The 12740-nt window shown below is 37.9% G+C and overlaps 2 protein-coding genes across 7 annotated transcripts; both read right to left on the bottom strand.

Annotated features, from left to right (window-relative positions):
- Positions 1 to 398: 398 nt before the first annotated feature.
- On the bottom strand, positions 399 to 7511 carry tra2a (transformer 2 alpha homolog). Of its 6 annotated transcripts, none has more exons than XM_067504158.1 (10): positions 7354 to 7510; positions 5547 to 5872; positions 5057 to 5190; positions 4760 to 4856; positions 3231 to 3284; positions 2189 to 2377; positions 1741 to 1856; positions 1336 to 1461; positions 1177 to 1247; positions 399 to 1042 (listed from the first exon to the last, which is right to left on the bottom strand). In XM_067504158.1, exons 4-10 carry the CDS (start codon positions 4790 to 4792, stop codon positions 1032 to 1034), a joined length of 600 nt encoding a protein of 199 aa, XP_067360259.1. In that variant the 5' UTR covers positions 4793 to 4856; positions 5057 to 5190; positions 5547 to 5872; positions 7354 to 7510; the 3' UTR covers positions 399 to 1031. The 6 variants fall into 6 exon arrangements, with proteins under 6 accessions (XP_067360259.1, XP_067360251.1, XP_067360220.1 ...); XM_067504150.1 differs by having other exon boundaries at positions 5552 to 5872; XM_067504119.1 differs by lacking the exon at positions 5547 to 5872 and having other exon boundaries at positions 4760 to 4925; positions 7354 to 7511.
- A 566-nt stretch (positions 7512 to 8077) lies between these two features.
- ccdc126 (coiled-coil domain containing 126) lies at positions 8078 to 12524 on the bottom strand. Its single transcript, XM_067504190.1, has 3 exons — positions 12297 to 12524; positions 9729 to 10408; positions 8078 to 9562 (listed from the first exon to the last, which is right to left on the bottom strand). The coding sequence occupies exons 2-3, from the start codon at positions 9964 to 9966 to the stop codon at positions 9321 to 9323; spliced, it is 480 nt and encodes a 159-aa protein (XP_067360291.1). The 5' UTR covers positions 9967 to 10408; positions 12297 to 12524; the 3' UTR covers positions 8078 to 9320.
- Between the last annotated feature and the right edge of the window lie 216 nt (positions 12525 to 12740).

Genomic DNA, 12740 nt, shown 5'->3' with positions numbered 1-12740 from the left:
CGTGGATCATGATCACAATTAAGTGTCAAGGGACTGTATCTACAGGTTAATAATTTTATGTACAAGTTCTTTCTGTAAATGCAGAAAAATGAATAAAACCAAACAATTTCTTACAACAATATCCTTTGTCTTTTGTATGTGTTCATTGTTTTAGCCTAAATTAAAAAAAAAAAAGTGGACTTTGAAAGCACAAAGTATTCTCTAAGACAGTGGCTCATGCTTAGCCACTTTAAATTTGTGTGAACATAAACTTATCAACGTCTTGGCGCTTGTCTTCTGTGAAATTTACCCAGCTTGCATTCCCACCTCACCCACTCAACTTACAGTATTAACTCCCACCTATACAACCAAAGATCAACTTCAATTTCATGCAAATTAAGTTGGAAAAACACTTTACAAACTTTGGATTTTTTATACATTTGTATTTACATACAAAGACACATTAGTAGAAAATATAATACATGATAATAAAACTCTCGAGAAACTCAAAAAATGACTTCCTTAACAAAAAAAGTGAGCAAAGAACCAACCTCTGATAGTGAAGTGACACTTCATTCCACAGCCCACTTTACTACCAAACTGAGTTAGTTAAGATGTTTTATCATCACTGCTGTACATTTAGACTTTTTGCTTATAATTTCGTGTCAAGATTATTATTAAAATGCAGTTAAAACCCAGTTTTTCCCCATCACAACAAAGATAATGTTTACTATGCTTAGTCCAATATAGCTTAACCATTAGTTCAGAGAAAAAAGGTAAAGATTAAAATGGGAAAAAAAGAAAAAAGAAAAAAAGATGCTCATCCAATGCATCAATATTAAATAGGTTCTAAGTTCTTTGCTCAGACTCAACACAGATGCATCAAAAACTTAAGTAACCTATTGCATGTAAACAGTAACTATCTCAAACTTTACTTTTAACTGAACTGTTGATTTAAACATGCTAGCTCAGAAGGTTTTCCCCCTGAAAACACCTTGATGAATCACACACCGACAAACATTGGAGGGTAGCAGAATGTTGAAAGAAGCAACTTAGTATCGTCCTGCAAAAAGAAAATGTAACATTTGTATTAGTAAAGTTAGAAAACACCAATACAATTTATCACAATCTGATTTGGAAGATGACAATAAATTCAGTTAGGCAAACTTTTTTGTATGCATTTCTCTTCACACTTACGTGGGCTGTATGAGCGAGACCGTGAGCGAGACCTGTATCGACTGTAGTAAGGTGATGGAGAGCGTCTACGACTGTAAAGACACATAACAAGACGATTTTTATACACTTCTTCGTACCCGACACCACAAACTGATGTGGCTCTTACAAATTATTACTCACCTATACCTATAGTCGTACTCATCATATCTGTCGTAGCGGTCATAGCTGCGGTCATAATATGAGTCTCTCCCCCTCCTGCTGCTGCTGCTGCCACCACCGCCGCCACCCCCACCCCCTCCACCGTTGCTATAAAATAAGAAAAACAGGGCTATGACTTCCAGGTGCCTCATCTTTTGTGAAAGTCCATGTCAAAACTGATATAAATTGTTAGAAATCACAAAACTGATTGAAGAAGTGACGTAAAATTAGACACAAAATTGATACAGGTGAGCTCATACATCCTAATGTTTATTCCTGACTCTTCAAAAATACATTTATGTTTCCTAGGAATCTAAACTATGTGATGATCATCACATACCACACAGGAAACTCATAAGCAAGACTTGGTATTAGTGTTGATCTTACTGAGTTGGTCGGCCCATGTAGATTCCGGGTGTTGGGGTATGGGGACGCTTAGTAATGGAATAATCTACTCTGATACGCCTTCCATCCAGTTCCATGCCATTGACCCGCTCCATTGCCTAGGAAACACAAAAGGGAGAACAATACAAAGATGTTAAAGACTATTGTAAGGTTTATAGCAAAAAACAACAAAACAAACAAAAAACAACAAACAATTCTCAAAGGCTTCATTACACACAATAATTCCTTGCTATAGAATACAGAGTTTGTGGCAAGGCAGACACCTAGTGGCATAATCATGTAATCGCAACTTCTTTGAAATGAGAATTTTTTTGAATAGAGGACAGTGTAGTAACTACATTAACAATAGAAAACAAATGAGTCTCTGAGACCAGGATTTAAAATAATTTTGCTATCAGGTCAACAAATAAATCCATAATATCTCCCATACCTCCTTAGAGTCCTCAAGTCTCTCAAAATAAACGAAGGCAAAGCCACGAGAGCGCCCCGTGCGCTGGTCGTACACTACATTGACCCCAGCCAGAGGACCATAGCGAGAGAACACCTCCCTCAGGTCACGCTCAGTCGTGTACAGGCTCAAGCCAAACACTCCCAAACATGTGCTGGGGTCAGGGTTTGCCTGAAATGGTCAACAACATGGGTCAGATTTTAATTTGTGCCATACAGCATCCACAGTGATTTGTATGTTTTTTTAAATCATGGCTGACGTTACATGTTCAATTTACTGTGTATTTATTGTAAATGCTCATCTATGTCTTCCCAAAACCTGAGCACACAAATTAATACTGCCCTATAAGAACTATCATTCATTTAAACCAAATTCAAACAAATGTCTCAAAATCCCATTTATATATTTGGTGCTTAGTTTAGTTTATAATGTGTAGAAGGCAAGTACCACTCCAACTAAATTATTATGTCACTATAACAATTTAGTTATTACTAAATAGATAAGGACCTATGATTATTAACAGTTATACCATTATTTTTTCCTCCAGGCATCTTCAGTTGTACCTGTCCAACAGTAAATGCTCAGTGGGTAAAGCATGACAGCTTTAATAACCCCTTAATCTGCTTGGAAAAAATGTCTTCAGAGACATACTGCAAAAACATTAAATTTTTTCTACTTGCTTTAAAAATCTCACTTCATTCCTGCCTCGTCATGAACCCCTCAAAGCACCATTGAATTGCAAACATTACTGACCTTACAAAAACTGTGGTCAATTATGTTGCTGCAAAATAAAGTCTGTACAAAACACCTAGGTGATATACACACATGCCATCTATTTTTGCAGGGACCAAGGACATGTGTTACTTTTACACTGTAATAAATATATAAAGAATAGTGTCATTTATTGCTTCTCAAATTGCTTAATTACTAAACATTTGCATTTCCAAGGGTAAAACCAACCAAACGTTGACCCCCACATAAACATTGAAGTGTTCTCTTTTAAAATGTTAGAAGGTCCACATACCCTAACATCAGCATCACCACCATGACTGTATCCTTCTTTTGTGAAGTCATGGCTCTGTTGATATAATGAAAGGAGGGGAATGTTAATAAAAGGGGTTATTAAATGTCATGTCAAAGTTAATTCCCACAGCATTAACCATAGTCATCTGAAAGGGAAAAAAACAAACAAACAAAACAAAAACCCATCTACACAAACGTAATGACCTACACACTTATCAGGGACTATAAATTTACAATAACTTTACAATTTAAAATGTTTTAATGAGTGTGTGTAATGAGTGTCTACCACACTGGATGTGTTCCTGCTGATCTTGTGTGCGTTCAGTGGATTTTCTACTAGTGCAGATTTAGTGAAAAAAACAAACTTTTTTTTATGGTTTGTATTTTATTATGATTTATGATACTGCTAGCCTACACATGCAGCAGTATGTACATACCTGTAGTAAATTACTGAATGTGCGTTATTAGGTTTATTCTGCTATGATGTTGACCTACCAAGTCTGCATGGTCTTCGGAGTTTGTTTTCTTTTGCAGAAGCCCAAACACATACATAAGCAAATACCCAAATAAAGATGCAGCAAGAGTGAAACTGGGTAGTTAATAAACTCCTTAATTATAATGATCCCAACTCAAAGTCATATGTAAATCATCTCAAATACTTTGTGCTTAAAACTGTAAAAAATACAGTATGTACAAAACTCCCAAAAATAAAAAAAAATAATCCACTTTTGTAGAAGCAATTGTCTGTACTTCTGCAAGTGATCTTTTGTGAGATTGCGACTTCTATTAAGGAGAATTTTAAAAGGGGTTGTACACAGCAGCTTATAAAATGTAAAATAATTTATTTTTTTAATCCATGTGTTTAAACGCCAACTTCTCTGCTAACACTAAGTTATGGATATTCGACATTCGGTTGAAATTCAGGTAAAATGTTAAAAGTCGATGCTACAGTGACATTATACCCTGAAAGTAGGACATTTAAGTAGAAGGATGCACTGCTAATGTCTTCATGTTAAACAACTTATTGAAACAAAAGCTAAAGAGTGGTGGCTATACCAAAACAAAAAATGTCAGTGTCTTTCAAAATTAATTGTTAGGTTTCATGGTATCAAAATGTGAGCAGCGTGATAAAGAGGACTGTTTAAATACAAATTTTCATTGAATCAGAACATTTAGTGTGACTGTTGTGGTTATTCACCTTGTTAGAATACAACATATTATGCACTAAGTACTGAAACATAGAACAGCTGGACATGAGCATACAAATGTTTAGAGAAATTATAACATGTAAAAGTTATTGTGCATTTTGAAATTTCATCCGAAAGTCATATCCCTAACTCTTTGTGAGTAGCGTATGTGAAATCCACTCTTATAACTTATGACAAAGTTTAGTTTTTTTAAACATACATGTTGCACTATTCAGTAAGGTAATTTCTTGCTCTGTATATTATCCAAAAGTCAATAGTAAGATCTTAAATGTGAATAAGCATACACACTCAGTTCTACATCCACTGATCTCACCGCACTTACCCTGCTACCAGCGTGGCGCCGCCGGTTTGACATAGGGGAAGTACTTTGGCTCCTCCTGCGGCGATATTCAGGGCTGTAGGAACGCGAGCGGGACTTCCTGCGGTGGGAATAGGACCGAGAGCGTGAGCGGCTGTACCGGCGATTTGAGCGCCGCCTAGAGCGGGACCTGAATTTAATAGTACAACAAATAAGAAATTGATAGATAACATTTAAGCATAAAAACGAGAGGGTGTATTTTATTAGTTGTAATACGACATTATCTAAATATCAAGTTATTACAAAATGAAAACAACATACCTTGATTTTGATCGAGAGCGTGATCTGGACTCTGAGGGTTTGGAGGCCTGTGATGGGCTAGGGGAGCCAGACCTACTCTCCGACTTGGCCCGAGCTGGACTCCCACGATCCGATTTAGACGGGGAGCGTGAACCCTGTTGCCAAACCAGCATGTTAAAAACTCTCAAATGGACATTTATTTCTTTATACAAAAACATAATTAAGGACAGTAGTGAAATGTGGAAGAGTATGTTGCACACATATAGTACAGCTGTCTAGAATGTACAGCTTATGTACTGTGGAAGAAAGGGTTAGTAATCTTACATTATCCATAAATAAATCTTTGGTTCACAATTTGGCATATAATTAATTATTATATGTAACAAATGTAAATGACAGCTCTATTTCCATGTCCACCTGGGCCATCAAAGGAAAAAATAAAACATGCATTTTATGTTACAGAAAGGGAGCATGGTAAAGAAAAACATTAGGACACAAACAGTGTATTTACTTAACCTAGGGACACATTCATTCTTCCAGATTCTTTACACGCTACTCCCTTCTCTCAGGAATTCTATTGTTCTTCATTCTTCTTTTTTCAGTTTTCTCATTTTCTGATTCCGGGTATGTTTTTCCCCTCTTCACCAAAACTGACACCAGTTTCATATTAGCCATTACACTGCAAGCGCTTCTATCTGACACCATTCTTCCGTCACATTTTCTCCCTTTCCACTTCTATGTTCTGCTCTTTACATGTTTTCATTAGCCTTCTTTTATCTTGAAAATTTTCTTCATCATTCTTGGATAAAACTCTTCAAATCCTTCACGATCAATAACCTTAATGAAAAAAGAACATTCAATAAAATTAAGATCATAGGTTTGAGAGGAGAAAATCTTAAATTAAAATAAACACTGAATGCAGTACACTTACACGGTTGCTATATTAACTTTTAAAATTCTAGAACTTGTGTACATAATCAAAATTAGAAAAATTAAACTAAGGTATGTCCTTACAAGTCCAGAGCAAGTTGTAGCATTTATGCCAATTCTGTGCGTGAAATAAGGGAAGGATGATTGGCTTAGCTCTACGCCTAATTTAACTTCAATAAAAGCAAGCACAAGCAAAACAAAAACGTGGCCAATAGGCAAGAATGTCTGCAACAGTAATACCCGTGTTTCAAATTTACCCGTGGCCTACAGTTGGCCTTTAATGCAAAGCATAGTGCGTTAGTCATGTTTGAGAGTATGTCATTGTAAACAGTATGAAGCTGACATGAAGTGAGCGTTTGAACAGCTACTTTGGATTTTAACGGACACGCGTTAAGACGGTTGCTACACGGACTCAGTGGTCAGAAGTTGATGTGACTGCAGTAGAACAAGAGGAACAGCTGCCAAAGCGCTTTACGGCATGCAGATGTCCACTGTCAATGTACAATATGTGAATGCTGATCAAGCGGCGGGTTCGTTTCTGGATCTCAGTACGACAGACTGTATCGAATCTGTCTTCATCATTTCATGTGAGCAGACGTGATACTCAGACAAAGGCCAAAAGACAAAAGAGAAACGTATAGATTCAACATTGTATTTAAAAACACAGACCGAGGGAATTGACGAAGAGAGCCCCTCACTGCTCAACAGTTTCCGTGTTTACGTGCATGTTGCTAACTGCCTCCGGGTGTACTCAAACAACACAAGACTCAAACAACTGCATACAAGTATTTTGGTGATGCAATAGGCAACAAACCGCTAAAGTGTTGTCTTCTTGGTTTCGAACAGCTGCCTAAACTACGAGCAACCACCGACGCGTTCGGAAGTCGGTGGTTCACGGTTAAACACCTGCAAAAAGGCCGTAACGTAGCTCTACGTTGCCAAATGTCTTAACGTTAAATCGCCATTCTTTGTTGAATGACTAACTGTTCAGGTGCAAATAATTTTAATGAAAACCCACAATTAGGACAATACGTAATCTCCAAGGTCTCACTCCGGTGATTACACTGCTATAAAGGTGACTACATGGCTAACGTTAGCCAACTTCCGTGCGATTAAGTTGAAGCAGAGGAATCCTGCCAACTAAGAGAGACTAGTCCATGTAAATACGGTTTGAAGCTAATGTTGAACATTTATCTGACTCTCCACCACAGGAAACGCTGGTCAACGAAGAATGTAAATTCGATATTGAGACATTGATATAACGTTAGCAATAGCGCAATTTTACGGTAGCTAGTGTACTTTTCCTACACTTTTCTTTTTGCCAGCCACACGGAGTAAAGGAACAACGAAGATAGTTATAACATATATCACTCGATTTAACAACTTACCCGTTCTTCGTAGTTTCCATCCTCAATGTCGCTCATTGTTTAGTCTAGCTAATAAACGTAAGGATTTGAGCAAAAATACTGACGTTTATTGTAGTGAGTTACAATCTGGAAAATGGCGCGTGCTGTGGGTGGCGTGCATGTGCTTTGTGCAGAACCCGACGTCATATCCTGTCTCGTCACCGACTCATGGGTTACCCTCACCCTCATGCGAAAACTCAATAAGGAAGCCGAGAACGGCCATAGATGCTAGTACTTTTTAGCGCCCTTATAACGACATATGACCTAATATAAAACCTCGTTTCTCGAGAAAACGATCTCTATTTCGTTATAGCGACAAAACGAAGCTTTTGTTCTTAAGTCCCTAATGTTTTTTTTAAATGTATTTCCTTAAATTTCCCCACTCATCATTATAAGCCAAAAATACAAAATGCCTCCGGGTAAACCTAATAAGAAAATATTTATGCTACACAGACGCAACTTTTAGATACTAATGGATGATGCTCTAATTTATAAAGATTGTGATTTTCTAACCCGTTAGAAGATAATTGCGTTCTTACGAACACGTCCCAACAAATCTTTAAAATGACAATAACCATATTTTTCATTTTTATGTCATGTTAAACCCATAAGCATTAAATGGCGGACACGGTATAAACACTGATTTAAACGTGTGCGTGGTCATGAATGTAATATGTAGGCACCTTCAACAATAAAAGTAAAGAGACATTTATTACTTTTAGTTTATTTTCTCCATTATCGTACTCCACCCACTTTGGCTGTGTCCAAAGCACTGTGACAAAAGTACACCCTATATTTGTGACAAAAAAGTAATCTCGTTAAAGAAGATCATGATAATTAAAGTAAGTATGTACTGTTTCTGGGCAGCAAATGGTGAGGTATTTCACCTGAGTTTCTTAAAAATAATATTAACTCCACTTGGGACAAGCAGGAAACTCAATACATTTTCCAGAGCTTAAAATATTCCTCAAGTCTAAGATAGATAAGCCCAGAATTTAAAAAAAAAAAAAATCCCTTGAGTCACAGTGCAACATGAATCCTGAAGATGTGTAAGCAGTAAGTCAGGTGTCTTCACAGCACAGAAGGATAAACACTGACTGCACAGTACATTCAAGCTGTTCCACATCTAAATTAAAACACTTCTCATCACCAGGCATAGAAATCATTGGATTTCAATGGCGCAAACACACGCTCATGTTTACATTGACAAATTAGCATGATCCCATTTTATTCTGCATGAACCTCAAACTGACTAGGAGCAACTATAAATACAAATGTATACAGCCTTCTGATGGTAGCGCTAATAGCATTCTTTGGATTATCTCTTACATGTGAACTATACAGCCTAATCATTCTTCAAATCACAATCTGTGTAAGATAGAAGATTCATCCCTATACAGTATTTGGCAGCTGCACCAGATAAATTCTGAAATGTGACTATTCCCAACTATTGTGCCTGTAATGTTTTGTTCAGCATTTTGATATGTCAAAGCAGTATTGTAATTTTTTTTTTTTTACAATATAGACAGATGAGTACTTTAAATTATTTTTTTATAATAAAGCAAATTAGATTCAGTTTCAGTTCATGAGTTTTTACACTTGCTTGTAATTTGTGTAAACAGTCAATTATTGCATTGTAGAAAATGCTGAGATTTACACTAAAACATCAGCAATGAAAACATACTGTGTGCTGAAATATAGCCTTGGTAAAAAAAAAAAAAGATAAATAAATATCAGCATAGGAAAGGAAGGGGCATTAAGAAGTTCTTTTGCTTCCCTCTGAGCTGGCTGAACATCAAACTAAGATACATCCACAATTTATACTTTTGATGTCCATTTGTCCCCCTATTGCTTTTCATTAGTCTGATGTTGGTACATCATAGATAAAGGCTTGGAAAGTGTAAGGTGCTCAAAACAAATATTCTGTACATATTTCTAAACTATGCTCCTTAATGTGGTCGAGGCCTTTTAGCAAAATGGGGATGAAGGCGTGATATCCCTGGGCTGTTGCCAGGTGTCTCCTGCTTTGAGGATTTCTGTAAAGCAGCAGGAGCAGAGTCCAGGACTCCCCCTGCAGTGTGAGAGATGTTAGTGAGGGAGGCATTGACTACCAATTCGATTTTCCCTTCCAGTTTTACCAGCCGTGTCAGAATATCATCCAACAACACCGCTATAGTCCTCTTCAGATCAGCTGTGTATAGAAGATAGGAAGGGATAAACAAAACACAAGAAAGAAAATAAATCAGATCAGGCTTATTATAAACTAGGAAGCCCACAGTGTTAATATAGACATATGTATTTAGTCAACTTATGTAAATATGTTGCACAGTACCCTTGACTTCTTTTTAAATACGTACCATAACCAGCCAAAGAGGTTCCCTGTGGCCCCCCCGGCACGTTCCGATTCTCCTCTGTCAGGACCTTGACGTATCGTCGACTGAGCTCCAGTATTTGCTCACGTAGCTCAGCACTGCTCTGATGGCGAGGTTGCTGCACAGTATAGCGGAGCAGCATAAGTCCCCATGCTAGTCCAAATACTAACAGCAACACACTCAACTTCTGGGACATGTTCCTCCTCAGCAGTCCACCCAGCATGGTACTGGGAGTAGCAAAGGGTAGGGGAGCTAGAAAGGACTGGTCTGGGCAACTTGTCTCAGATGTGGAGATGCCAATAATTTGATTAAGAGTTTGGTAATTTCAGCAGGGAAATGCTCTTCTCTACTGTACTCATCCAACGATGAGTCCGAGGTCAAAGTCCACAACAAATCATTCTTAGTGCAGATATGGAATAAGCATCTCACTCAAGTAAACTCAAGCTTTCCAAACAGATAAAGTCTCTCTAACCACTAGAGCATCCTGTATGTTCTTAGATGTGAGAAACTGTTGAGCAACGGCAGGAAGTGGAACCATCAAGAAGCTGACACCCACAGGCGCGGACAAGTAGGAGATTTTGGACAGATGCTTTGTTTTCAAAATGTCTACCACCGAGTCATCAGTGCTGACTAGGGTTGAGGCAGGGGTCTCCAGACATCATTGACTGTGTTGGGAAAGTACATCAGCAAAGAAGGAAAAAGAATAATTAACAACAAGTGTTACAGATCTTACTGTCAGATTTTTTACTGTTACCAATTGGGGAAAAAACTGCTATTCTACAAAACAAAAATTACTTCAGTACTAACACTAATTTCAGTAGCCCCCATCATCAATGGGCTACTGAAATTACCCCTCAATTTTGGGCTCTGGAATTTTCTGAAAATGTGCTTTTAATTAAGAATGATGGAGGATTTTCCAACACATACACACACACTCTGCTGTTACTGGATGAAGAACACAATCAACCTCAGCAGTTTTGGCAAGGAGCTCGTGGTTACATCAAGGTGGCCTCCTAATCACAGTGCACAGTATCTCAATCATGAAATCTTTTTTAGCCCTCTTAGCCCAGAAACCCAAATAGCGGATTGGATTTCATGGGATCCGCTTTGGAGCTGTAGATAGGAAATACAGCAAATAACAAAAGGAAGAATTCATTTTCTAATCCCACCTTCACCATAGTTATTGGACTGACAAAAAAGCCTGATAGTGTGCCACAGCCATAAAGGGGGAAATTAGGTGATCATTTCTCAGTTTACACAACTTTGTCACCAAGTTCATTCACTGCACCCTCTCATGGGTGAGGGAGTGTCGCTCCCTACTGAGGTCAGAGAAGGGGCAGTGACTGAGGGAATAAATTATGAAAAGCAAAGTAACAAAATCCGTTTAGTGATGCTTCCCAATCTTGACACACAAATGAATTCCTTCCTTTGACCTGGGTGCTACAGGTTAAAATACCTGATGATAGTAACATATGAAACCTGTTTGTCTGGAAGCATAATTCAAAATTTTAACTGACAAACAAGTAAATGCATTGTCAGGCATAACAAGAAGGCACTACCAACCACTAGCCTTAGTTATCCAGAAGCTAAAAGAACTGTTTTAGCGTTGCATCCTTGAAGCAGATATACAATTCTATGGAGGATTTTGACAAGAGAAAATGATGCCAGCTCAAGGGCAGAAACTGGTGAGACTTTACAATTACTTTCTTTGCTGCACATTTGTAAGTCAATAGATTATATATTCCATCATTAGTAATGAGACTCATTGACAACCTGAGGAACGGCTGTATTCCGACAGTCATGCCAGCCTTCTTACCAGACCTGGTCATTGTTCTATAGAAAGGAATACCATTTAGTTCATGGCTTCTGACATAATGAATACTGTAACTGTTTAGGGAGCTGTTTAAATTTAGTACAGTTCATGGGGTGGTTGATAATGATAAAGCACACAGTGTAAGACAAAGTAAATTTAAAGTTTAAATAATGACCGCACCAGCTAGTAGACTCAGGAACAGACTTAATCAGATGACCTGCAAAGCATAGTTAAGAGTGCTAAAAGTCGATATTGGTAGGGCTGTGGAGAATACAGCTCTCAAAACATAGACACTGTGTAACTAAGACTCCTATCCCATGAAAACAGTCACGCGCAATCCTTCTGACAGCTTTAAAAGCACGTTGACTTGTTCAACTGGGCTATATGATTACACTACGTTGGATCGGTGCATTTATGGAATGCAAACTAACCGACACTCCACCGACAAAAACATCAGTGAAATATGCACTAATTATTATCCAGATGTTCTCATCTGATGCATGTTTTTTAAAATGTATTGTTTGTAACTGTTGGCAGCTAATCAAGTTCGACTGAAACAGTTTCCAACTCAACTATCACTTCGTGTTAGCTGGGCACTACAGCACATCTAGGCTATTTTCACACTTTACCATCAACAAAATACATTAAACATTTCTGCAAATCGGATGAAAATACGATATGATATAACGTTTCGAGAATTTTCTTCTGAAAAGCTAACTTATGATAGAAGAAGGAATTACCAGGTTCCAGAAAAGCGAATGTCTGATCCAGCGGCTAGTTTTTTCTTGCAGGCAACGTTGTAGACTGGTGCTTTTTTTGGCTGTCGCTGGGTAATATCACGAATGAACATCTGTTTTAGTTAAAGAAAGTTCGCCTCCAATCTTCATACTGAGTGGTCATTTTGGCTTCAGCCCTCACTGTCTCAGAAACAAGGCGGTCCTTACAAGCAAAAGTCTAAGCAGCTAGCATGCAACTGTGCTGACCGTCATGGTTCTGAACGTCTATTGCGTGCGTCATTAGCACAGCATTGTGGGAAATGTATTCATACTGCTCGTTTAGGCTCAAGCTAATACTAGGATGCATTTCCAACGAGAAAATTCACCGTGAATGCTTCGTCGCTGAAAGGATTTTCCAAGCAAAGCTAAAAAAAAGCTAAACTGTCTTTGCTGAAATAGCTGAAAAGA

Source organism: Channa argus, chromosome 1 (assembly GCF_033026475.1).
Source record: "Channa argus isolate prfri chromosome 1, Channa argus male v1.0, whole genome shotgun sequence".
NCBI classification, from domain to species: Eukaryota; Metazoa; Chordata; class Actinopteri; order Anabantiformes; family Channidae; genus Channa; species Channa argus.
The sequence above is the reverse complement of the archived record's forward strand: the minus strand, read 5'-3'. Positions and strand labels throughout refer to the sequence as shown.